The sequence below is a fragment of the Paroedura picta genome, chromosome 10 (genome assembly GCF_049243985.1).
Source record: "Paroedura picta isolate Pp20150507F chromosome 10, Ppicta_v3.0, whole genome shotgun sequence".
NCBI classification, from domain to species: Eukaryota; Metazoa; Chordata; class Lepidosauria; order Squamata; family Gekkonidae; genus Paroedura; species Paroedura picta.
The window spans coordinates 88,196,912-88,222,983 of record NC_135378.1 but is presented as its reverse complement, the minus strand read 5'-3'; the positions used below and the strand labels follow the sequence as shown (position 1 = coordinate 88,222,983).

Below are 26,072 nucleotides of genomic sequence, written 5' to 3'. Positions count from 1 at the left end.
TTTACAAAGTAAAAATCCAGTTTATTAAAAAAAATAAAAGTTAAATCAGATTTTTAAAATAAAATAACTTTAGATCCATCCTGCACAGTAGTTAAGTCCAGGCCTCTGTACAGTCAGATACCCCTGACATGTTAGGGGAGCAGGAGAGAATCCTGCATACTTAGGGTGCAGTAACCCTTCCTGCCCACAAGGAGCAGCTCTCCAGCCAAAGACCCATTCACAAAATCTCCATTTTAGCTTGCGGTTCAGAAGGGCCTCCGAGAGAGAGGGGGGGGGTTGTGAAATTCGGGGGGCGGTGGGGTATGCACACACTCAAATGCTTAAGAACAGAACGCACAAGATGCTTGAAGGAGGAACTCCTCCCCTGACAACTGGAGCCAGCTGTATACAAATGGTATACAAATGTCAGTTGTATACCAACCAAAGAACTAAAGAGAAGAGTCTCCTCTTGAAAGCCTGCCACAAGCTAGGCCCAGAATATTCATGGAAGTGCTATCCTCCATGGGATTGTACCTGTCCGCCAAAGCAGAGACACCCCCGCCCTGCCCTGCCCCGTACTCTTCCCCCCTACACAGACAGGCGGATAGATAAGTCAGTGGTACGCCAAGGGAAATCCCTCTCCCTTCTTCCAGGTAGGAACTGAGCAGCGTCCCTAGAGAAGGGACGGAGCTGTGGATCCCATTTCCACCAAGGACTTTAGTCTTTCTACAGATTCTATGAAGCATGCAACATACTCTGGTGATTTTGTTATTTAACTGGCACGGACCATTTTTACAGTTTTGATCTGTGGATGTAACTGCCAGTGAGGGGGAGCCCCCCACCTCCTTTGACAGCCCATTCCACTGCTGAACTACTCTACTGTGAACATTCTTTTCCTGATATCTAGCTGGTATCATTCCACACTTAGTTTAAACCCATTACTGCAGGTCCTATCCTCTGCTGCCAACAGCAATAACTCCCTGCCTTCCTCCACAGCAGAAACCTGAACACCCAGGCCCTCCTTGACACCCCCCCCCCCCCGAGCAATCAAACAGACAAAGATCTAGGCCTCCATGTCTTGGAGCACTTAATACTAGTGGTGGCTCAGCTGCACAAGAATGTGCAAAAGGACACCAACTTTGAATGTAGAAAGTGTCCGGGGTAACTTTCAGAGACATCTTATCTTTTCCCTGCCCCTGTACCTGGCAGGTATGCACAGGCTAGCTGCTGTCCTGGAAGGAGACAAACTCGCAGCCACTCTGCTGTGGCATTTCCTCCCACAGCTCCATGCTTGTTTCATTGGTGGTGGGGCCCTGGTGTATCCAGGTCTCAGCTGGTCCATGACCACCTCTGAAGCCAATGGAGTTCTTTGGCTTCATTTTTTTAATAAGTCACAAAATGTATAAGTACAACCACAAAAATTTCACACTAAGAGGACACAAGACCCGTTTCACAGAAAGGTTCCCCCCCTTCTCATTTGGAGGATCATCAGGATGGAAGGGGAACAGCCAGCACATGAGGAAGCCGGGTGGGAGAGCAGGCTGCAGCCTCAGAGTGACGGCCTCTGCCCAAAGGAGGAGAGATGGTAGTCAGAACAAGCCAGGCCAAGGGGACAGCAGGGCTGGCTGCAGGGATGGACCTGGAGGGAGCCAAGAAGGGGAGTGGGCAGCTCCATCCTTACTGGGGCTGAGAACAGGGCTCTTTGCCATCTGATTGCAGCCAAGAGGGGCCCCCAAGGAATGGGGTTCTTGCGGCACAGGAGGTCTGCCTGCTCTTTGAAAGGGCAGCATGACACGCCTAATGAGGACAAAGAAGGCCTTAGGGACCGCCCCCTCCGAACAAACAAAGCTGAGGAGCCGAGGGGGAGGGGGCAGTGCGGGCCTGGGGTGCAGGGAGTGGCAGTCTAGCAGATTTCATACCAAACACATCAGTCCATTACCCATTATCACTGTCCCAGAGCAGCTCTGGGCCACAGCATCCAGCCACGTGGCCCTTTGGTTTTCCGCAGAGTATGAAAGCGCTTGAGCAGAAGCCCTCTGGCCCGCTCCACGAGGACCACCTTTGGTCTGAGCTCCCTCCTGATAGCAGGATCCCTTTGGACGCTGACCCAAGGTTGCCTAGTCCGGCAGCTTCCCAACGGAGAGTCCGGCCACATGCTGACCCAAGGTTGCCTAGGCCGGCAGCGTCCCAACGGAGAGTCCGGCCAGTCGAGCACACGGAAGCAGCACTGTGACTTCGGCTCACCCTGCTCCAGGGAGCAGACCCCACAGGGGCCCAGCAAGAGCGCAAGCACAGGGAGCCTGTCTAGATGGAGGTCTCGTCACACTTGGCCAGCGGGACCCCCGTCAAGTAGATGCGGGCTTGCTCTGTGTCCAACTCATTGATGTACAGGTGGGGGTAGCCATTGAGGCTGCCATTCTTCTTGGCCGTGGCCAGTGGGTGGCGCTCATCCTCCGGGGAGCTGGGGGTCTGTGGCTCATGGCTGCAGCTGGTGGTGGTGGACTGCATCAGATCCAGCCCATTGCGCTCTCGGCAAATCAGCTCTCGCTGCAAGCGCTCCCGCCGCCTTCGCTCATGCAGAAGAAGGCAGGCAGTGCTGGCGATGATGCCCAAGATGAAGCTGAAGATCCCCACCAGGACACAATAACTGCGCTCAGCCAATCGGGAGGCACTGGGGCCGGCCAAGGCCGCCCTCACCAAACTGTAGGATGCCACCATGCTGTTCACGCCAGCCTCTGCACAGCGGCATGTGTACTCCCCCAAAGCAGCCTCTGTCACAGTCAGCTCCAGTCCATCACCACGCAAGGCAGACAGGGCAGCATCCAGAGAAGGCCTCTGCCATTCACAGGTGGCCCACGTGGAATGAGGGGTGCAGGGCAGGATCATGCGGGCCGCCAGCGGTGCTGCCACTTCAACCATGGGGGGCGCCTCTGCCAGGGAGAGAGGGGGGGGAAGGAGGAAATGCCCCAGAGAATCTAGGCAGGGTAGCCAACAGACAGACATCAGCTGGATCTACTCTGCATTCCCCTTGGGATCGATGCTCCAGCATCTGAAAAGCCCACAGGCAGCCCACAGTTCTCAGGTCCTCGGAAGTGGCCAGAGGGTGTCAGCAGCTCAGCCAGAGCAGCATCAGCAGGAGCTGGGGCACCGTCTTTGCCAGGGCAGCCCCAGCCTCCCACCCATCAGTCTGGGAGCCTCTGAGCCCCAATGGCCCAAGCTCACAACCAAGTGATGGACTGGGGTGGGCGTCTGGGGCCTCCCTCCATACGAGGCTCTTTTTACACCTGGCCAGCTTGTTGCACATTCACTCCATGGAACATGTGGCCCACCTTGTGTTCCACTTGGTTATGGGGAAAGGGCAAGATAGAAATAGACTTCAATGTGCTCCTCCACGCACACACTCCTCCAGCTCCCATACCACCCTAGGCCCACTCTGTAGCTGTGGATGAACAAGGTAGCCCCCCTACCCCCAGGGAGCCTGACCAGACAGGGCTGGAAGGCCTACCTTCTTTCTCTGGAGAGCAGAGCGCCAGTACCTTTGCCGCTGTGAGATCCTGGAGGAGCCTGAAAAAGCAGACACACGGGCTGGAGGACAGCTGTGCTCTTTGCCTCCACACCCAAGAGGAGGAGCAGCCTCCAGCCCTCCTGCCTCCACCAACCCCCCCCCCCCACCTGTTCTCTGCCCAGCTCTCTGGCTGGCACTGTACTTGGCTTTTTGGGTTGCCCGGGAGCCCCATAAGGCACTGAGAACTAGGCCTGAGTGGGCTGTCTGCCCCGCCAAGTCCCGGAGCAAGAAGTTTGTGCACAGAGGAGGCTGCTGCCCGCTTGTGCCACTCACCCTGTGTGCCCGTGGTGATCTCTGCAGGCCCCCAGCTCCTGACTCCAAGCACATGCAGGGTCCCTGGCCAAAAGGCAGTCTGGGCAGGTCCGATGTTTGGCACAGTAGGAGGTGCTGATCTGGATCACTTCGCTGTCAGAGGACACGTACAGCCAGTTCTGCTGGGAAGACAGGCCAGGCCTCAGTGGGATCTGCACCCAAGGTCGGCCTCCAAGGCACCCACTGTGCAGGGCAGCCTCTGCCTCTTCAGCAAGGGGTGGGGTGGGGTGGGGTGGGGGACATTTCTGTTGTCTTGCTGTGGCTTCGGCAACCAACACCTGCAGGTGAGGAGCAGCCCCTCTCCCTCTTGGGGGCTTGCATCCAGCAACTGCAGGCCCCAGGGGGCTGCCCATCCCTTGACAACTGAGCTAGGGGGGACTGGCTGAGGCTCCCTCTGCTCGAGCTCCCCTCCAAGATGCTGGAAATGCCAGAGCAACCATAAGCACCCCCCTCTAAATACATTGCGCCACACGTGGGCAACAAAGAGTGACCACCATGTTGCTGTGAAAAGGCCCTTCTCCTGCGCTGACCAGAGACTCCCCCCTCCCACACACCCGCTGCCGGGCTCACGGACCCAAAGGCACCCAAGGCCCCGCCCTCAGCAAGGGCAGCAAAGAGTCCCTGGGCGGAGTCAGGAGCTCCTAGCCAGCAACCGGGGGGGGAGGGAGGGGGGCAAGAACGGCTCTTGTGCCTCCCGAGCCATGTGACTGAAGGGCGTCCACCCAACGTGGGCAGGATGGGGCCCAGCTACTGGGGGAAAGGGAAAGGCAAGCCTCTGCTGGAGGGGTGGCTCCCCTCCTCCCCGAAGGCGAAGGACCAAAGGCCTCACCTGGTGGATGAGGAGGTTCTGGACCGGCTGGGGCTCCGCAAACAGTGTCAAGTCCTCAACAAGGGAGACGTCAGGGCCAATCCTTACAGCTTTGTGTAAATGTCCATCCTCTGGGGGGAGAAGACTGGTCTGGGGACTTGGACAGCCTCTGTGAACAGCCCCTCTGTCATACCCATCTTCCCAGAATCACTCCTAGGCCATAAGCCCCTGCTTAGCCCACCCGTCACAAGATGCCTTCCCCTCTGCCTCTGTTCCCTCCCCACCCCTCACTGGCAGGCCCCAGCCACAATCCAGCCCCTCACCTGTCCCCAGGTACAGAACGTCATGCTCCTGCCCGGAGAGGGCTCTGATCCGGTGAACCGCCAGTCGGCGGTACCGTGCATCTGGCTTCACCAGCAGGGGCCTGTTCTCAAGCGGGTAGGCTGGCTCATCCATGAGCGGGTGGTCACGAACAAATGTCAGGACTCGGTCCGGGAGGGCAAGAGAAGACCCAAAGCCAGCCAGCTTCATGCTGTTGGTGATGCACTGTGAAGGAAGCTGCATCAGAAATCGGCAGGGGGCCAGACCCCACAGGTGGGATCCCCACCAGCACCACCACACCCCTGGTCCCATTCACTTACTGCCCCTGGCCGTGGGTAAGGAACTTCGTCCTGCCCCCTTTTGTCACAATCCCTCTTGAACTCCTTGTAGCGCCCATCCATGGCTCTCCGGATACTCTCCAGGCTATAGGCACAAACGGCAGAGCCAGGGCCCTCGTTCCTGCAAGGGGGGAAGGAAAAGAACAGCTGCTGCTCTGGTGTGGAATTCTGCCCGCCCTCGGCCTCTGCGGCTGTGCCAGGCTGCCTTCCTGCCTTCCAGAAGTGTGGATACTGGCCGGGTTGGGCCACCTCTCCTGAGCCACATGCTCAAGACGGGCAAGGCTTCTGCTTGGCACGTCAGAAAGGGGAGGCAGGTGGGAACTCCAAGGGGCACAGCACCAAAACGCCTTTCGGCTGGTCCTCGAACTCCAGGGCCCTTCCCTTACTTGCCCACTCCAAAGAGGATGCCATTGATGCCCACGAGGTCAAGACAGGTCACAGTGCCCCAGGAGAGCTTCTGGGCAGCACTTTTAAGGGTGTCTCAGGGAAGTGAGGCACTATTTCAGTTTTGTAGCATTCAGGTTTTTATTGGCATGGTTGGAAGCATGCATTAGAAAAGGCGGATAAGAAATATTTTAAATCCATATACGGAACCCTTTTTTGAGCATTATTTAGGACCAGCATTATTTTGGACCAGTTCAAGATTGCGTCCCCCACAGTAGGTGCAGTGACCATCTGCCCCATGGCACAGCCATGGAAAGCCTCTTGAAACCTAGTCTCTTTCTCCTGACTCAACATGTCCACCCAATCAATGTGTGGGTAGTTAAAATCACCTGTTCTAACACAGTTGTTCTGTCAAGCAGCTTCCCTTCTTCTGCTTCTTAAAAATCATCCTCCAACCCAGCCTTTCTCAGCTTTTTTACCATTGAAAAAGCCCTTGAAACAAGAAACCCCAGAAGTGGTGCAATCGTGCTTAGGAAGCCTAGCTGTGTAAATGCCCACCTGGGGCCCCTCCCTTTCCCACCCCCTCCAGGCCCATCATTGGCCATTTTGGGAAAGGGGGCGGACTGACATGATCATATATGGTCATATCACCTGATAAACACTTAACAAATTAAAGAAAATATTTATATAAATAATTAACTCCACCATTTTGTGATGGAGTTAAACAATATCAGTTAAAAATATATCCCATTAAAACAATTTCTATATGTTGAGGTTGTTTTAATGGGATATATTTTTAACTGATATTGTTTTTTTTTCTTTTTCTTGTTTTGTGAACTGCTGCAAGCCAGTTTCTGAAAGCAGCAGTATAAAAATGCAATAATAAATAAATACATAAATAAAAAAACAAACTCCCACCCATTCAGGAAACCCAGGGTTTTATGAAACCCTGGTTGAGAAAGCCTTCTCTCTCTCACCTTTAATCTGGTGGGCAGCAGCAAACTCCCCTGAGTCAACTTTCCTTTGGGGCCCACTATTTCCACCCAGAGCATTTCTGTAAGGGAATCCATTTTTTCCGGATGCTCTTATATATACCTGGTGTGGGGCACAGTACTGGATCTCTGTGGACAAAACTGAGAGGATGCATAGGAGGGCAATGAGAATTATCTGGGCCCTGGGGGACCAAGCCCTAGGAGTAAAGGCTAAGGGATGTGGGAAGGTTCAGCCTGGGGAAGAGGAGTCAGATAGGGGACATGACTGCTGTTTTTAAGTATTTGGAAGGCTGTCACTTAGGGGAGGGCAGGGAAATGTTCCTATTGGCAGCAGAGGAGAGGAAATGCAGTCATGGTTTTAAACTTTAGATTCTACAGATGCGAGGACGAGCTCTTCTGCTGCCCAATGTTTTACGATTAGGTGACACGTGGTGGTAATTGGGGATTCCCTATTGAGGTGAGTCGAAGCTAAAGTTTTTCGACCAGACTTGTTGTCTTTTGAGGAATGCTGTTTACCAGGTGTAAGAATCAAGGCTGTCACGGAAAGGGTAGAAAGACTTGTGAAAGCCAAGGACAGATGTCCCTTCATGCTCATTCACGGAGGAACAAATGATACAGCCCAGTGCAGTGTGGAGCACATGAAATGAGACTACATGGCCTTGGGGGGAAAGTGGAGGTTGTGTTTTCATCTGTTCTTCCTGTTAATAGCCGAGGCTTGGGGAGGGAAAGGAAAATGATACAGATGAATGACTGACTGTGTCATTAGTGTTATCAGGAAGGTTTGGGGTTTTGGACCATAGATTGCGTTACTGTGATGAGGCTCTTCTATTAGGAGACGGTTTGCACTTCAGGACGGTGGGAACAAATTTCTTTGTGAAGAGTCTTGCGGACCTAGAATCACAGAATCATAGAGTTGGAAGGGGCCACACAGGCCATCTAGTCCAACTCCCTGCTCAACACAGGATCAGGCCTAAGCATCCTAAAGCATCCAAGAAAAGTGTGTATCCAACCTTTGCTTGAAGACTGCCAGTGAGGGGGAGCTCACCACCTCCTTAGGCAGCCTATTCCACTGCTGAACTACTCTGACTGTGAAATTTTTTCCCCTGATATCTAGCCTATATCGTTGTACTTGAAGTTTAAACCCATTATTGCGTGTCCTCTCCTCTGCAGCCAACAGAAACAGCATCCTGCCCTCCTCCAGGTGACAACCTTTCAGATACTTAAAGAGGGCTATCATGTCCCCTCTCAACCTCCTTTTCTCCAGGCTGAACATTCCCAAGTCCCTCAACCTATCTTCATAGGGCTTGGTCCCTTGGTCCCAGATCATCTTCGTCGCTCTCCTCTGTACCCTTTCAATTTTATCTACATCCTTCTTGAAGTGAGGCCTCCAGAACTGCACACAGTACTCCAGGTGTGGTCTGACCAGTGCCGTATACAATGGGACTATGACATCTTGTGATTTTGATGTGATGCCCCTGTTGATACAGCCCAAAATGGCATTCGCCTTTTTTACCGCTGCATCACACTGCCTGCTCATGTTTAGTTTACAATCCACAAGTACCCCAAGGTCTCATTCACACACTGTGTTACCTAGAAGCGTATCCCCCATCCAGTAGGCGTGTTTTTCATTTTTCTGACCCAGATGCAGAACTTTACACTTATCTTTATTAAATTGCATCTTGTTCTCATTTGCCCATTTTTCCATTGTATTCAGATCTCGTTGAACTCTGTCTCTATCTTCTGGAGTATTTGCCATTGACAACAACTCTTTGAGTGCAGTTCTCTAACCAATTCCCTATCCACCTAACTGTCTGAAAATCCAGATTGCAGTCCTTCAATTTATCCATCAGAACATCATGGGGAACCTTATCAAAAGCTTTACTAAAATCCAAATAAACAACATCAACCAAATTTCCACGGTCCAGCAAACCTGTTACTTGGTCAAAAAAGGAAACCAGGTTGTCTGACAGGACCTGTTGGAGACAAATCCATGCTGACTTCCTTGGATCACCAAATTGTCCTCCAGATGTTTGCTGATCGCTCCCTTTAATACCTGCTCCATTATCTTCCACACAACAGAGATCAGACTCACTGGTCTGTAGTTTCCCAGGTCATCCTTCCTCCCTTTTTTGAAGATCGGAATAACATTTGCTCTCTTCCAGTCCTCCGGGACATCTCCAGTCCTTAAAGAGGTCCCGAAGATGATGGACAAGAGTTCTGCAAGTTCTCCAGAAAGTTCTTTGAGCACTCTCGGGTGCATTTCATCCGGCCCAGGGGATTTGAACTCATCCAGTGAGGTGGGCTTTAAATTAAGTCAAATGGGGGAGCAAGACGTACATTCAAAGCCTAATCTGAGGAAGTTAACTGTAGATGGGAATACTGCAGATTTAAAGGAATGGCACCTATGCAGGGAACTATTAACTTACAGGAAAGTTCAAAAACTAAAAGCCTGGGGTACTCGTATGAAGGATTACAACATCTCTACACTAATGCATAGAGTATGGGAAACAAGCAGGATGAACTAGAAGTCCTAATAAATGAAGGGGACTAAAGAGAGAAAAGCTAAAGCTCACTCCAGAGGGTTAGAATAAGTGAATCCACCAAAAATCTCCATAATCCAGCCTGGCCTGGAGGAAATTCACCTACCTACAACAGTAATTAGCAATTCCCTGGGTATGCAAGGAAGGGCCACAAGAGACAAACACTGGCACATCTCTTCCCGCCCACCAACTCACCATCTGCCTAAATTCATAAAATCAACATTTATGTAAGATTATGTAAGTCTAGCCTCTGCTTAAAAATTCCCAAAGAAAGAGAACTCATCACCTCCCGAAGAAGCCAGTTCGAATGAGGAACCACTCTGTTCTTCTGGATGTTTAGCTGACAACTTTTACCTGGTCTCCCAGTTCTTCCCTATTGGAGAACCAAGTCTAAAACAGCAGACCCCCTGGTTGCCCCTTCCACTTTCTGGGAAATGAAGCTGGAGTCTGGAGATTTTTAGACAGGATCTTACTGCTAGTACTGTTTTTTCTGGTTATATAGAATTTTATTGTAAGCCACTATGAGCCAGCAGGGTCTGGAAGGGATAGTTAACAACTACAAATATAAATATGTATCCCCATCCCAAAGATCAATTCCAGGGTGTGGCCTGCTTGACGGGCAGGACCAATAATGAACTAGGAGAGTCCCAGTGTCACTATGGGTGAGACCAGGACCAACCCCTGTGAGAGGCTGACTTTATCCATGGGGATTTTGAAGTCCTCCAGGACTATCAGCCTGGGGAATCACAAGTCCCATCCAGCCACCAGCTCCAGTAGGTTTGATAAGGCCTCTGCCAGTGCATTAGGCATAAGGTACATCAGCTGGATAGCCAAACTCTCCACTGTGACTCACAGCAGGACCATACACTTAATGCCTGGAGTCCCTGGGGCAGAGAGTGCCCTGAAGGAGAAAGCCTCCCAGGTGGGGCAAGTTCTCTCAGAGCGACTATCTCCCACCACCATGCCCGGGTCTCAGTCCTCTATGACAGGTCCATGTTTTCCTCTGCAAAAAAAATTCTATATGGCAGCTGTTGCATTTCTTATGGATCTTATATTACACTGCACCAATGTCAAAGCAAGGTTATCAATCCTAGGCTCCTGGCTGGCCCTCCTATCTTCCACCCACCTGTTCCCATCTTACTCCCATCCCACTAACCTCACAGTACTATAACACAAGTCTTAGCCCCTCCTATCACCCCTTGCACCAGTGGGCTGTTCAACCAATCCCCCACTGATAACAATGAGACAGGCAGACACACCTCATTCAAAGCATCAAACAGACCCCCACAGACCACCCCCCCCTAAAAAAAACCCCACTCACAGAGGCCTTGCTCACCTTTGGGCAACAAAGACTCCGTAGAAGATGGTGCCCGTCCAGTTGGTGGAGGACAGAGTGACTACATCTTTGAGGATGTTGAAGACTCTTCCAGTCTCTGGATCTGAGCAGACCAGCCGAGTCTTCAAGAAGGTGGTCCACTTCTTCTGCAAGGTCTTCTGGCCTCCCAAGTCCCCCTGGAGATGCAACAGCAAGTAAGTGGGTGGGCAGGAGGCATTGCCTGCTAGTGTTGGGGGCAGCCTGCACGGGCACACAGGATGGATTGTGCTTGGGGCTGGGTGCAAGCGGAAAGGGCTACGCACCAAAAGAAAGAAAAGGTCCTGTCCATGCGGAAGACAACCAACAGCTGCCCTATCCCAGAGGGCCCCCAACAGGTCTGGCCTACCTTGCAGACGCGGGCAACCCGAGCAACCTTGACTTTCTCATAGAAGTCATATTCCCGAGCCGTCTCCGTAAAGAAGAAATAGATCTTATCATCATCACCATTCCTGCTCTCCCGTACAAAGGCTGAAGCCACAAACTCTGGGTCTGGGAGAGAGGCAGGGAGTGAGAGTGGCACTGTTTGCCATTGCAACCCCCCCCCCCCCCGTCCCGGCTGCCTTGTCTCATTGGCCTTCCCCAAGGAGTTGGCAGCTGCTGACTCACCATTTAGCCATGCAACGGAAGTGTCAGTCCGAATCAGCTCTGCAGGGTTCCCCGTGGCTCTGGAGATGATGGGCTCAGTGCCCAGGAAGTTATTCACCGTGGCTGCATACAGGGCACCGTCTAGATAGCAAGGAAAGGGAGGGAGGGGCACAGTCCAAATCCCACCTCCACTGGAGCCACAGAGATGTCTCTCAGGAGAAAACCCAAGCTAATGAAAAGTGAGACCACCACACTGCACAGATCCATGTGGGGGAGGGGGGGAGGCCAGTGTAAGCCTACAGGTGGAAGATTAGGCCAGACAGATGCAGAAGAGTAGCCCAAGCAGAGGACAGAAATTCAGCAGGTGCTCCTACTTCCACCCCAAGGAACTTCATTTTTAAAAGATTAAGTGTGAGCAAGAAACTCCCACAGCAAATATTGTGGTGAAGGGCCTCTTGCCCAGGCCACGATCCAGGGAGGGTGGTAGGCAGAGAGGAAGACTGACTGCATCAAGACCATCCCTTCGCGTGGGTCACAGCTCAACTTAGGGACATGTGATGGAGGCAAATGTCCCCTGGTGGTGCCTCTGAGGCTAAGGACCCCAAAAGCTGATGAGTACATAAATACATTGTCTGATCAAAAGGAAGTAAGAATCATGGGAAAGAATACACTTAAGAGTCATCCAGAAGAGGTTAAAAGAATGACAGATTCCGTCCAAGAAAAATCTTTTGATGAAGAGCCTGTAAGTTTAGAAAAGCAGCACTCAAAGCAACTGAGAGAAACAAATCACCACAATCATTTCAAACTACAGAAACGGAGTCCATTCTATTCTTAGCAAGAATAGGGCAACAAATATGGAAAACACCACAATGGTCCACCAATCAGAAATGTTCAATCTGCATTAGAATTCCAAAAAGAGAGGTCAGAGGTGCGAGCAAATACTGGGCCCCGACATTAATTCCCATGGGAGCAAAGTGATATTTCAAATTTTACAGCAAAGATCATCACCATGAATAGAGAAGAAAGGCTAGATGTTCAAGCTGGATTCAGAAAAGGAAGAGGAACTAAAGATCATGTCACAAATTTACAATGGTTAGCAGAGTATACCAAAGAATTTCAAAAGGAATTCTGTTGGCATTTCATAGATTACAGCAAGCTTTCTTTGTGTGGATCGTGCAAAGCTACGGTTGATTTTTAAAGAAATGGGTACACCACGACATCTAACTGCCTTGATGAGCAACCCGTGGTCAGGACAAGAGACCACTGTTAGGACAGAATATGGAGAAACAGAACAGTTTCCAGATGGCCAAAGTGTCAGACAGGGATGTATGTCATCTCCCTGGCATTTCAATCTATATGCTAAACATACACGAAGCTGGTCTAGATAAAGATGGAGTGGAAATTGGTGGAAGGATGTGCAGATGAAACTACGTGACTGGCAGAAATTAGTAAAGACTTGAAATGACTACAAATGACGGTTAAAGCAAAAAGTAACAAAGAGGCATTAGAGTTGGATATCAAGAAGACAGAAGTAATGACTACTGGGGGATTAAACAGCTTTAGAGGTGACCATGAATAAATTGACACTATTAAAAACTAGGAATAGCCAGTTGTGCAAAGACTGGCTGCAGCAGGATTGTAAATGGCCTACAGATCCGCCTGCATCACTCAGGCTGCCCCTCCACCCCACACAAATGGACAGATAGAGAAAGAAAGGCATTCCTGACCTCAGTCCATGCCTGTTCAAGGCTTCCTTCACAGCAAGCCTGAAAGGGGTGAGGGGCAGAACCCTGAGAAGAGCTGCAATTGGTCCTGAGTGGGTGATATTCCACCAACATGGCACATAAGCAGGGAACTATTAACTTACACGAAAGTTCAAAAATTAAAAGCCTGGGGTACTCATATCAAGGATTACAATGTCTCTACACAAATGTGCAGAGTATGGGAAATAAGCAGGATGAACTAGAAGTCCTAATAAATGAAGGAGACTATGATTTAATAGGCATTACAGAAACTTGGTAGGATAACTCTCACAACTGGAATAATAGGATTGAGGGATACAATTTATTTCAAAGGGGCAGACAAATAAAGAAGGGGGAGGAATAGCACTATATGTTAACAATATGTATACTTGTGAGGAAATACATGTGTCTGAGCACGAGAGTTCAGTTGAGAGTCTTTGGGTAAAAATAAAAGGAGTAGGAAATAATCGTGGTATTATGTTGGGGGTCTGCTATAGACCACCAGACCAGATGGAGGACTTGGATGAGATGCTCCAAGACCAGATTACAAACATCTCAGAGAGACAAGACCTAGTGGTTGTGAGAGATCTCAATTAGCCAGATATCTGCTGGGAGATAAGGTCTGCTAAAATTAAAAGTCCAATAAATTCTTGACTTGTCCTGCTGACAACTTCATTTCCCAGAAAGTCAAATGGGAAATCAGGGAGCAAAAGGAAAAAGTCCAAGGTGGGTGAGGAAGAAACAGCCATCCTATGGGCACCAAAACCTGCAGGCAGCAGCAGGGCAGGGCAGCCCTTGGGCTTTGCAACTGGCTCACCAACCAGGGCACCCGGCTGTCCACCATGTGAGAAGATAGGGTTGCTGCCCTAGCTGGATGCTGGTCTGATCCAGCATGGCTCTCCCAATGCTCTCCCATTTTCCCTCACAACTCAGTGAGGTAGACTGGCTGCAAGGGCCCAAGCAGGGGTCTGGACTGGGCTTTCCTCAACCCTCATCCAGAACTCTAACCATTTTACCAGACTGTCCGTCTGTTACTGAAGCAGCACTTCGGCTTGTTAATGATCTGAGCACGAGTGAAGAATTTTGGAGAAGCTTCCTTTTGTCTTCCAGCAAGAAAGCCCCTTTTCCTCCTGGATCCGCCTTGCCTGGCTCCTTCACAACTGAGCCAGCACAGTGGGAGGGGCCACAGTGGGAGGGGCCACAGTGGGGAAGCACTACAGCCAGTCCTCAGCAGCCCCAGAGGAGATCAGAGGGAAATAACCCCCAGCTTGAGGCTTGCGTGGCCACCTGTGCTCAGCTATGTCAAAAAGCACTGCCAGGACATGCCCCACCCTGCCCAATACGTACCCGCCATGACAGCTGTGGATGGCTGCAGAGGCTCAAAGGGGCACTTCCCCCGGCCGCTCTCCGGACTCTCCACACTGCTGAAAGCACTCACTTTCTGCAAGAGGTCAAAGGTATCTTCCATCACTTGAGGGGAAGAAGTCCCCCAGAGGGCAATCCCCCAGTAGCATCCCAGACCCCAGAGCTGCCATGAAACAACGTAGCTGAGGTGTCTGCCAATGTCTTCAGGGTGGGGGGGGGGGGGTGTGGCAAGACCAGGGTTAGCATTTGGTTGCCCACTTATGAGTCACCGGCCAGCATGAGAGGCAGGAGAAGGGGAGCCCCCTCCCCACCACTACAGCCCCATACCCAACCCTTCATCACTGCAGCTCTCGCCACCCACGCCCATGCCCACACCCGGCTTCACAGCTGCAACTCACAACAAAGCCACACTGTGGGTCGAAGGCAAAAGTCCCGCAGACAAAGAGGTGGGTTTGGTTAGCGAACTCCAGGATCCGGACAAAGTTGTGGCACTCAGCCTGTGGAAAGACAACCCCCATCAGCCACAATGCTTCCCCGGGTGCTAAGGGCCTCGCACCAAGGCCAGGATTGGGGCCCACCCCCACCCAGCCCCTGACAGGGGTGATGGTGGCTGCAAGAGTAGCTGCCCAGTCCTCCTCGGGTGCAAACTGTGGCCCTGGGGGCGGGATACTGGACACTGTGGTGTGCCATGCCCCCATACTCTGGGAGCTCTCAGGGCCACGATCCACAGTGCCTCCCCTGCCCAACTTCCCCTGCCGCAGCTCTCCCTCCTCCTCTGAGGGACACTGCTGCATGCACTAGGGGAAGAAAAGAGTGCAGAAGCCCTGTCGGGAGACAGGACTGAGACTGACCTCCCCTGCCCAGCACGCTGGAGCAAGAAGCAGGGGAGACTTGCACCAGTAGCAGCAGTCAGGAGACCAGGGAGGGAGGGAGGGAGGGAGGGGAGGGCAGTGGGCATGGGATACCGACCCCCATGGGCCTTCAGCCCCCCCCACACACACACACACACAACAATGCTCAGAGGGTCTGGCCAGAGTCTGGGCCCTGGTCAGCCGAGGATGGGTGGGCAGCGCAGGACGTTCAAAGGGAGGGGCTCATCTTGCTGCAAAAGGCAGGGGTGCCCCTCCCTGTCCGGTCTACTGGTGGGCAACTGCACAGACTTGCCTCCTTTTTGCCTTTCATCTTGCAGGAATTCCTAGGGCTCTGGAGCACATTCCAAGGGACCTGAAAGACAAGGGTCTCGTGTTCCTTCCAGGGAGGCTACAGGTGCCCCACAGTGAAAAGAACACCGTGTTGGGAGAAGCAGGAGACTGGCATGCTTGGCAAGGAAACAACAAAGTAACCCAACCTGTGGGCACAACTTAGGAACCGAAGTGGTTGAGCAACAGCAGAATAGGCACAAGTATAAAAAATTAAAAATGCAAATATTTATTATAATAATAAATAGAAAACTTTTAAACCCCAATGTATATCATGCCTAAATTTCTGAGAACTATTCTCCAATTGCCAAATAACATCTCCAATATTGCAATTAGGATAGAGACTGGAATGGTTAATGTTCAGACTAGGCTCTGGATGGCAACCCTTATGTTCTGGCTTAAACTGGTATTTCGGCAGAGGGGTCTTATCAGCCTCCTACTGACAGATTCATTTGTCGCACCCTGGTTAAAAGCACTATTAGAGAAGCTGTGCTCCTATGGTCTGTCCTATCAATTTATTCTGGGCCTGGGACATGACAAAGCGAAAGAACTAATAAGGAACAGAGTAATAGATGTAGAAAGACAGCATGATATCAATAAGATATTGGACCCACTTTTTGGGAAAGACCTTCTTAACAAGGCTGTCTCAATGCCATATTTAACTGATCTTCTAAATTCTGAACAAAGAAGATCAGAATTCAGAACAAAGAAGATCTTTTACTCTTCTCCACTATAATGCCCACCCTTCCGCTTTCCTGGAAGGAAAGTTCAAGGGGCTACCGATAGAAGCACATAAGTGTGTCTGTGGCGAAGGTCAAATAGAGACAGCTGAACATGTCCTATTTGAGTGCAGGCTCTATCGTCACCTCCGTATAAATACACTGGCCTCATTGCTCGCAGAATGCCCCAGAGGTTTGAGGAAACAGCGCCTTAAGCTACTACTTTCAGACACAAATAAAGATCTAACAAAAATTATTGCTAGATTTGCTTGGGTAGCTATAAAAATAAGGCAGAGCTGGAAGAACCCTGTTCCCTAGTGCTTTTATATTGGATCCATATACAACTGTTCTTATTTCTTAGTTTTTACCCATTTATAATTGGTTATATTTGTAATTTTATGTTTTTTACTGGCTGGTCTATGACCGTAAATAAAATTGATTGATATATCATGCCTGGCAAGGCCCAGCTTCAGGGTCCCTTTGCCACCCCCACCCCCCCTCAACTCCCAGCCCTGGGGAAGTCTCCTCAGGAGTCCCGGCCCAGAAGAAGGCAGAGATGGGAGGGGGGGGGGAGGCTGGTTTTGCAGGGGCAAATTGCGGAAGGGAGAGAGGAAAGACTTGGCTTCCCTTTTCCAGTTCTTGGGGAACTCTGAAAGCCACTTCCTTAATTTCATGCAGCTCAGAGCTTCCCCACCCCGACAAACTTCTTTGCTGGCCGGTCGGTCAGCCACAGCCAGAGATCCGCACCTTAAGTGGCAAACATGAACGCAGACTTTTTTGGTTTCACTTTCTTTCATTGCTGTGACGAAACCCCCCCTCCCCTTGTGATTTATAAGGGACAAAGGTATTTACCTCTGTGCTGCTAGGGGGCAGCTGAAGGTAAAAGGTAAAGGTATCCCCTGTGCAAGCACCGAGTCATGTCTGACCTTTGGGGTGATGGTCTCTAGCGTTTTCATGGCAGACTCAATATGGGGTGGTTTGCCAGTGCTTTCCCCAGTCATTACCATTTACCCCCCAGCAAGCAAACTGGGTACTCATTTTACCGACCTCGGAAGGATGGAAGGCTGAGTCAACCTTGAGCCGGCTGCTGGGATTGAACTCCCAGCTTCATGGGCAAAGCTTTCAGGCGGCTACCTTACCACTCTGCGCCACAAGAGGCTCTTAGGGGGCAGCTAATTACTCCTTCAGATGGTAATTGGCCTACCAGGAAGCAGGCACCTGGAGGGAAGGGGAGAAGGCTTTCTTCTTCCCAACATTCCCTACGGGAAAGGGAGGTATATCTGCTGCAGACCATAGGAGGGAGGGGAATCTCTTTCACCTTCTGACCATGAAAGGTGGGAGCATGCTATGATGAATAGCCATCTTGGTCCCTGTGGCTGCCAGGTGAACTGACAATGCTATGAGAACTGGAGAACGCCTTAAGCAAAGGTGCCTGCCCTATTTTTAATCTCTCATAGGGTATGCTTTAGCAGAGGGACAGAAGGATTGAGTTTCATCCAGTTATGAACCTTGTTCTTTAATCTCCTTATGATCCTTGTTCTGTTGAGGGTTGGACTAGATGACCCTGGAGTCCCCTTCCAACTCTTTAATTCTGCTAAAGCTTTTATAAATTTGAAGCTGGCCATGGCTCTGTGACCAGACTAAGCTCCCCCATCTTGGAAATGGAGCAGGTAGCGTATCCTCTGAAGGGAGGTGGTAGCCTGCTGCCCATTGGCCTCACAGTATTCATGTGCTGGGGCTGTGGGAGACACAGAGGAAAGGCCTCAGGAATGAAAGGGGCAGCGAGGACTCCTGGTCCTCCCAGCTTTTGGCCCTGTACTATGACCAACTGGAGTTGGCAACCAGTAGGGAAAGGGGGTGGGCAAAGAGGAACAGGGCTTGCAAGGCAATGGTGGGCCAGTTCCACCACACTTGCCATTGAAAATTGGGTCCTCGGAGGCTGGGAATCCTAGAATCATAGAGTTGGAAGGGGCCACACAGGCCATCTAGTCCAACCCCCTGCTCAACGCAGGATCAGCCCTAAGCATCCTAAAGCATCCAAGAAAAGTGTGAATCCAAACTTTGCTTGAAGACTGCCAGTGAGGGGGAGCTCACCACCTCCCTAGGCAGCCTATTCCACTGCTGAACTACTCTGACTGTGAAAAATTTTTTTCCTGATATCTAGCCTATATCGTTGCACTTGAAGTTTAAACCCATTACTGCGTGTCCTCTCCTCTGCAGCCAACAGAAACAGCATCCTGCCCTCCTCCAAATGACAACCTTTCAAATACTTAAAGTGGGCTATCATGTCCCCTCTCAACCTCCTTTTCTCCAGGCTGAACATTCCCAAGTCCCTCAACCTATCTTCATAGGGCTTGGTCCCTTGGCCCCAGATCATCTTCGTCGCTCTCCTCTGTACCCTTTCAATTTTATCTACGTCCTTCTTGAAGTGAGGCCTCCAGAACTGCACACAGTACTCCAGGTGTGGTCTGACCAGTGCCGTATACAATGGGACTATGACATCTTGTGATTTTGATGTGATGCCCCTGTTGATACAGCCCAAAATGGCATTCGCCTTTTTTACCGCTGCATCACACTGCCTGCTCATGTTTAGTTTACAATCCACAAGTACCCCAAGGTCTCGTTCACACACAGTGCTACCTAGAAGCATATCCCCCATCCAGTAGGCATGCTTTTCATTTTTCTGACCCAGATGCAGAACTTTACACTTATCTTTATTAAATTGCATCTTGTTCTCATTTGCCCATTTTTCCAGTGTCTTTGTCAACCCTTTGTCCTCTGCTCAACAACTTGGTGAATGGTGGCATCAATTTCCTGCCGTCCTGCCCCTGCAGATATGACGGACACACCACCACCCCTGGTTCATCTCCACCTCGTTCAGAGGAGTGCTTGGTGAGGAAAGAAGTCCAGCTGTCCCCTTTCCACTCTCTCTCCCTGACTAAAAAGGTTTGCTTATTGCCAGTCCACGGGGCAGGATTCAGTTCCACAGGAAAGCACTACAGGGGCTCTTCCATTTGTTTGTTTATTTTACTGGACCTCTGGCTGGATCAGTGAGTGGCAAGCATGGTTGGGAGTGCTCAGATCTGTGCATATTCTCAGAGGTAGGGATTCCCACCGTCTTGCTGAGATTGGCCTGGCCAAGCCCTACTGGCATCTCAGTTTAGTTGTTTAAGGTCTCCCCCAGGTCAGCAAAATGTGGCTGGTGCCAGACTGCATTGTGGCTTCCGTAGTCACACTTACCATCCTGCTTCCGTGGCTGATGCCATCCAAGGTCAGGGCAAATATGGCATCCTTGGCTCCCACATAGAGAGCATGGGAGGCTGGGTCCACCAGCAACACACTGTAGTTGGAAGCTGTCTGGTGGGAAAAGCGCTGCACCATCTGGTCCACCTCTGCAACAAGAGCAGAAGGCACGTCATGCCCCACATACCCCAGCAACCCTGAAGGGGGAAGGAGTGGGGAGGGGTGCTTCCCCTAGGGTTGCAGGATCCCAAAGACCCACGGCGGGGGGGAGGTAGGGCTTCTGCAGGTTGCTGTGCTCTCTCTGTGACCCCTAGCCCCACCTGGTGCCCTGGCCTTCCCTGGTTCCTCTTCTGCCCTCTTCTTCCAAATCATTCTCAGATCAGCAAGAGACAGCATGCTCAGACCCCTCCTCTGCCAATGCATGTGTGTGTGTGTGTGTGTGTGTGTGTGTGTGTGTGTGTGTGGAGCTATTGCCAGAAAGGCACTCGAGCAGTAGGGCCCTGGACATCAACCACATTTGGCCTCAGACCTGGCAGAGAGCCGGAGGCTTCCCCAGAGGAGGAAGAGTCAGGAGTGGTTTATGCTCCTCATAAGCGCACCCCGCCAGCCGCAGCTTCCTCTCCAGGCCTTGCTCATCTCCGGCTTGGCCAAGACTGGCCACAATTGTTCCCCTCCGCACAGTGAGGCTGCTGCCTACAGCTCAATCTGGAGCCAGGCCACTGGCGTGCTTGGCATGTGTTGAGAGCCCTCTCCTCCACTCGCTTGCCCGTGCTGCATGGCTTTCCCTCCACCCTGACATCATTGTCCTTAGCTGTGCTCTGGACCAGTCATCCAGTGCAGCCTGCCAGAGCAGCCATGCGGCTGGGCCACAATGCCAACTCCAGCTTGGGGAAATCCAGGAAAAGCTGGGGGCAGTGCTTGAGGAAAACGCTCGGCGGGAGGCACTGCCACAGAGCCCCCCACCCCAACCCCCACCCCAGCTGCCACTTCATCTTGAGGAGCCTATCTCTGCCATCTGGAGGTCAGTTGCCAATCTGGGAAGACTCTGAGGAAGGCCCAGAGCCTCCCCACCCCCTGCCAGGGGCTAAAGGAGGAGGCTGCTGCTCCCTCTGATGCCTCAGCTCCTCACTGCACAAAGGGAAAGAGCACGGAAAGTGTCACGCTCACCCCAATCCCTGCACAGTTGCAGGTGAGTCTGCCCCCTCCAGCCAGAGAGGCATGAACCAGGCACTGTTAGCCTCCACTAAGGATCCTGGAAGGAGACCAGAGAAGTCAATGACCCAAAAGGACCCAGAAGCACCCTGCTCCTTTCACAGCCATGCATGCAAGCATCCATCAACCCAGCCACATGAGCACAGCCACCGTGGGGGCAATCCTTCAGCAGAGAGTGTTCCTCAGCTGTGTCTAATGCTTCCAGGCAACTGGTCAGGCCCAGAGGGCATCCCTGTTCCTATTCTACCAAAGGAGTCATAGAGCCAGCAACCAGCTCAGTGTGAGGTACCAGCTCAGCCCCAGAGCCCATCAGGCCCACTGTTGGGCTGCAGAGAAGCTGCCTTCTGCCCCACCAGCTCAGGGCTGGGAGAAGTATGGCCTTAAAACCAGAGAATCCTAGAGGGGGAAGGGGCCATCCAGGCCATCTAGTCCCTCCTGTTCAAGGCAGGATCAGCCTACAGCATCAAGGGAAATTCCCCACCTCCTTAGGCAGCCCATTCCACTGCTGAACTACTCTGACGTGTAGTTTAAACCCATTATTCCCGTGGGTCCTGTACTCTGCTGCCAACAGGGACCTTTCCCTGCCCTCCTCTAGGTTAGCGATCCCCAACCTGTGGGCTGCGGACCACATGTGGTCCGTTGACTAATTGGAGGTGGGCCGCGAAGGACCCCTTCCCCCCCCCCAGCCCTTTACTTCATCAACGATATGGCAGGCGCACATGTGCAGGTTCAGAGCTCCGCGCCTGCGCTCACTGGCATGCCGACGGCTGTGCCTCCCTTCCTGTTGAGTGGTCCCCGGTGATAAAAAGGTTGGGGACCACTGCTCTAGGTCACAGCCCTTCAAATACTTAAGACAGCCATTCTGTCCCCTCTCGGCCTCTTCTCCAGGCTGAATATTCCCAGGAGAGCCTTGCTGCTCTCCTGTGAACCCTTTTAGTTTTGTCCACGTCCTTTTGAAGTGAGGTCTCCAGAACTGCACACAGGAACCGCACTCCAGGTGTGGTCTGACCAATGTGGTACACAGCATGGGGACTAGGACATCTTGCAATTTTGATATCTCTGCTGATACAGCCCAAGACTGCATTTGACTTTTTTACTGCCACATGACACTGTCTGTTCATATATTATATTACATTACAGTCCACAAGTGCCCCAAGATCTTGTTCACACACACTGCTACCCGGACGTTTCTCTGGCATCCTGCAGGGACAGAATGCAGAGCTCTCTGGTTTTCCCTGCCCTCTGGCAGGGCAAAGAAATCACTCCCAGTAAGCTGATCACCAACTGCCTGGCTGCTGGCAGGCAGGGGAGGCAAAGCCCAGGAAACCCAGCAGTGCAGGTCCAGCTCTTCAGAATGGCCCAGAATAAGCACAATTTGGACACAGCAAGTTCCGCTCCGTGGCAGCCACAACGCCCGCTTCCACCAGCCAATTCAGTCAAGGCCCCACCAGTCTGCCTAGGGTGCACCACGGAAGAAAGGTGAGGGTTTCCTTCCCACCCGTGCACTTGGGAGCCCTCTGCTCTTCACAACCAACCAGGGACTCCCCCCCCCCTTAGCCCCTTCCCGGACTGCACCAAGACCCCCTTGCAGGACAGCCAATGGGCCATGGCAGCTCTGTTTCACAAGCCTGTTAAACCTAGGAGTCCTGCTGCACTTCAAAGCCAGATTTTACTCCCACGCAAAGAGCTGCAGAGCAGCTGCTGCTGCTTGAAATGCAAACAAGGGAAGCTTCTGCTGCAGGAAAACCTCTCGGGCTTCTGCCTGGGCTCTACAGCCGCAACGCAGCCCTCCTTTGTTGAATCCCAGGACCTCCCCCCCCCCCCGCTCCTCATCCGGGTCAGTCCCCACTGGCCACGTGTAGGTAGACTTGCTCTTGCCAGCCCTAGACCAGCAGCTTGTGTCCCCCCATAAGAAGCTCAGCTGTGTATTTCAGACTGGAAAACACGCCCTCAATTCTTCAAGGAAGAAACCAACAAATACAGAGCAAATACAGCCCCAACCACACCCGAAACGTACCCACACACAAATATGCAATTAAAATCTCAGAATTAAACCAAAAGCAACTCCCCCCACACAAAAAAATAATCAGAGTAAAAGGAATAGCATATATAACCCTGTGAAAATGCCCCTGGCATGGCCAGGGGAATGGTGGGTGCACAGCTGAAAGAGGGCACAGAGCGGGGGAGGGGGGGACAGCCAGGAAGCGGGCAGAGCAGAGCTAGCCCGAAAGGGCTTGGGGTAGGGTGCTCTCACTGCAGACCCTCCCCCCAAACCTAGAATCTCTGTGTGCGTGGGCAGGCAAGCCCCAGCACCTATCTGTTCCCGCTGTTTTCATATACACAATACATCTCCATCTCCCCGGGGTTCTAGGCCTCCAAAAGTCAGGACCCCCCAGCCCACCCCCATCAGGCTAGCGGTTTCCTTTGCACCCATCAGAAAACCCAGTTTGGTGCAGGCTAGGAAAGCCTCAGGGAGGGGCAGGCGGTTTCCAAGGCAGCACAGGGGAGGGAGTTGCTGCATCCCCAACTCTGCCACCAGGCCTTCTGATCAGGAGCACCCAATGATCTCCCTCCAGTGCTGGTTCCCAACTTTTTGGGCACACTGACCCACAACTCCAAGTGTACTTCGTACGCTGACCCATCTGATCCCCCCCCAACCCCCTGTCAAAGTTCAGGCCCCAAAGGCTGGGGTCCCCATGGCCAGTGCAGGGGGAGAAGAGTCATGGCTGCCCCCCCCATACGAGCAGGAAGCAGCTTGGCCAAAGGAGAGCTCTGGACAAAGGTCTCATTGAAAGATGTGCGTGAGAGAAGGGGCCGTCGCCTACTGGTCCCGAGGAGGAGGAGGAGCCAGGCCCGGCTGCTGGATGACCGACCAACACCCCCTCCCCACGCAGATGACAGCCAGCACTGCCAGTGCCCCCCCCCCCCCAGTGGACCACAGGCCTAAGCTGTTCCCAAGGGTGCTTTGCCATTCGCCCAACAACTCCCCTGTCCCCCAAAGGCACCCTTCATAGCCAGTGACTCCCAACCCACTCTGGTGTCCCTGGGCTGGGGGGAGGGGGGCACTGGCTTGCTGTTTGTTAGGGTGGGGGTGGGGAGGTAGTAGCAATTTTTGTATTCAGCCTTCCCTGGCAGGTTTGAAAACAATGCGGGGGGGGATCACAGTGTTGCTCTAGAGCAGGGGTAGTCAAACTGCGGCCCTCCAGATGTCCATGGACTACAATTCCCAGGAGCCCCCTGCCAGCGAATGCTGGCAGGGGCTCCTGGGAATTGTAGTCCATGGGCATCTGGAGGGCCGCAGTTTGACTACCCCTGCTCTAGAGGGAAAGAGACCTGCCCCTAAAGCCTGGGGAGAGTGGCCTCCGCTCACTGGCAGCCAGTGTGGACATCTAGGCCAAATTCCCCAGAAACTCAGGCGAGACACCCTGGTTCAGGCTGGGCCCCAGCAGTCCCCCAGACCCCGACTGCCCCTGCCCAAACAAAGAGCCCAGCACCCCTGTCTCCCCGCACCCCTCTGCAGGCCAGGTGCCTCCCCCCTCAAAAAAAAAGGTTTAGGCTGGCTGCCAGCAACAGCCACCTTCCCAAGGATGCCTCCCAGCCAGTCCCAGGGGCCTCAGGCAGTGGCTGGTCTCTTCTTGCGGGAGGAGGAGGGCAACGTGCTTGCTGCACAGAGTCTACTACCCATCTCCCTGACTCAGCAGACGCTTCTTCCCCTTGCCACCCACCTGAGCAAGGGTGAAAGGATCTCAGAGCTTGTGGGCACACCCGCTCCGAGATGTCGCCGGCCCTAGAGGCATCATTGGCCACTGGACTGCTCTGGCCAGTCGCCCTCGGCTGCTCCGAGGCAGCAACCAAGAGGTCTCCCCTGCAAAAACTCCCCCAGAGTCAATCATGAGCCGAGGCAGAACTTTGCGGGGTGGGGGCGGAAGCAGGCTCTTCAATAATTAGAACTTCAACAATAATGTGAAACAAAGCAACACAAAAGGATCCTCCACACCAGAACCTTATAACCATCAGCAGAAAATAAAAACAAGGTGGATTTAAAAGTCTACAGCTACTACCACATGGAGAGAGGAAAACAAAGCGGCGTCAGCTCATGTAGGTGGTGGACAACAAACAGATGCTATAAGACAGTGGTCCCCAACTTTTTTATCGCAATGCTTGACAATTTTACTGAGGCTCGGGGGGGGGGGGTAGGCTTTTGCCGAGGGACGTTGCCGCCACCGCCTGAGCCCCTGCTCCACTTGCTTTCCCGACAGCGCCCATGACTTCCTGCCGCTCGCTGGGGGGTGCTGCCAGCAGCAGCTGCACAGTGCTACGCCAAGGGGGAGCCCCAGCCATGGCAGCCACTGGAAAGCACCAATGGTGAGCCAGCAGCAGAGTGGCAGGGCCATGGACCGGGACCGGTCCGCAGACCAGGGGTTGGGGATCGCTGCTATAAGACACATGCCACCACTCTGCACCATCAACAGTAGCGGCCAGCCAATGCATCACCAATGCCTTCCGGCGGGCGTACCATTATAGGATGGGGTTATTTTACCGCCATGTTGATGTTATGCCATCTATTTTAATGGGTTTTTACTGGGATTTTATGTATTGGGATATAGCTGAACCCCACCCCCAGCCAGCTTGTGGGAAGTGGCGAGCCATAAATTAAATTAACAAGCCAACAGACCTCAAAGCAGAGGTTTCACTGATGACCTCAGGGAGAGGCCTTCAGGCCACCGGAGGTCACCACCTGGTGAATGGAACCTAGAAGCAAGCTCTCTCAAGCACAATTTGGAAGAACTGGTTTGGGTGCCTATCACCCTTGATGGTGAGACAGAATCGTACTGGATGTATCTGCCCCCTTTCCCAAGGGAGCCACCCTGGACTAGCAGGGGAAGGTGGTCCCCTGCCTTAGTTCAAGTGAAGATGGCAAGGACAGGAAGCTACTGCAAAAACCGAGGGTTTGCAGACCTGCAAGAGCACAGGTAGCTTTGGTCCAGCCCCACCAGCTGTCCTGTCATGGCCCCGTTACCAAAGGGTGCCTCTGCACCAATGCCAGAGCCTGTTCTGCCAGATCCCTCAGAGGAGGAAGATGAGGAGGAGCTGGAGCAAAGCAGCAGGATGCCGGTTACAGAGGCAAGCCCCGATAAGGACACACAACCAGGTCCCAGCCTTCATGCCTTCTGCACCAGCAGCACCTCAGCCTGCAGCAATACCCCTTCACAGTCCAGACTCCTCTCCAGAGCGCAGGAGGGAATGCAAACGAACTGTCAAAGTGCTCGGCTGAGAGCAAGGGAGGAAGCTAGATGGGGCCCAGGTGGGGAGACTGAGTACAGGTGCAACCACTTAGCCTGTCAGCTCAGCCTGCATTTAAGCATGGCAACAGTGCTTCTCAGTGTGGATAC

General features: G+C 52.5%; 1 protein-coding gene across 4 annotated transcripts in view; it reads right to left on the bottom strand.

Moving 5' to 3' along the window:
- Nucleotides 1–26,072, bottom strand: part of SEMA4F (ssemaphorin 4F) — a 37,088-nt gene continuing 11,016 nt past the window's right edge. For 2 of the 4 annotated variants that reach the window (XM_077301426.1, XM_077301424.1), the window contains exons 2-14: nt 19,465–19,616; nt 15,471–15,530; nt 14,705–14,803; nt 14,289–14,382; nt 11,221–11,340; nt 10,961–11,103; nt 10,576–10,751; nt 5,306–5,444; nt 4,988–5,210; nt 4,686–4,795; nt 3,818–3,978; nt 3,485–3,543; nt 1–2,909 (exon numbers count right to left, since the gene is read on the bottom strand). In XM_077301426.1, coding sequence (XP_077157541.1) covers nt 2,284–2,909; nt 3,485–3,543; nt 3,818–3,978; nt 4,686–4,795; nt 4,988–5,210; nt 5,306–5,444; nt 10,576–10,751; nt 10,961–11,103; nt 11,221–11,340; nt 14,289–14,382; nt 14,705–14,803; nt 15,471–15,530; nt 19,465–19,616 — 2,162 coding nt within the window. In that variant the 3' untranslated portion in view covers nt 1–2,283. Of the gene's footprint in view, nt 2,910–3,484; nt 3,544–3,817; nt 3,979–4,685; nt 4,796–4,987; nt 5,211–5,305; nt 5,445–10,575; nt 10,752–10,960; nt 11,104–11,220; nt 11,341–14,288; nt 14,383–14,704; nt 14,804–15,470; nt 15,531–19,464; nt 19,617–20,634; nt 20,720–26,072 lie in introns of all 4 variants that reach the window. The other 2 variants (XM_077301427.1, XM_077301425.1) reach the window with 2 other exon arrangements.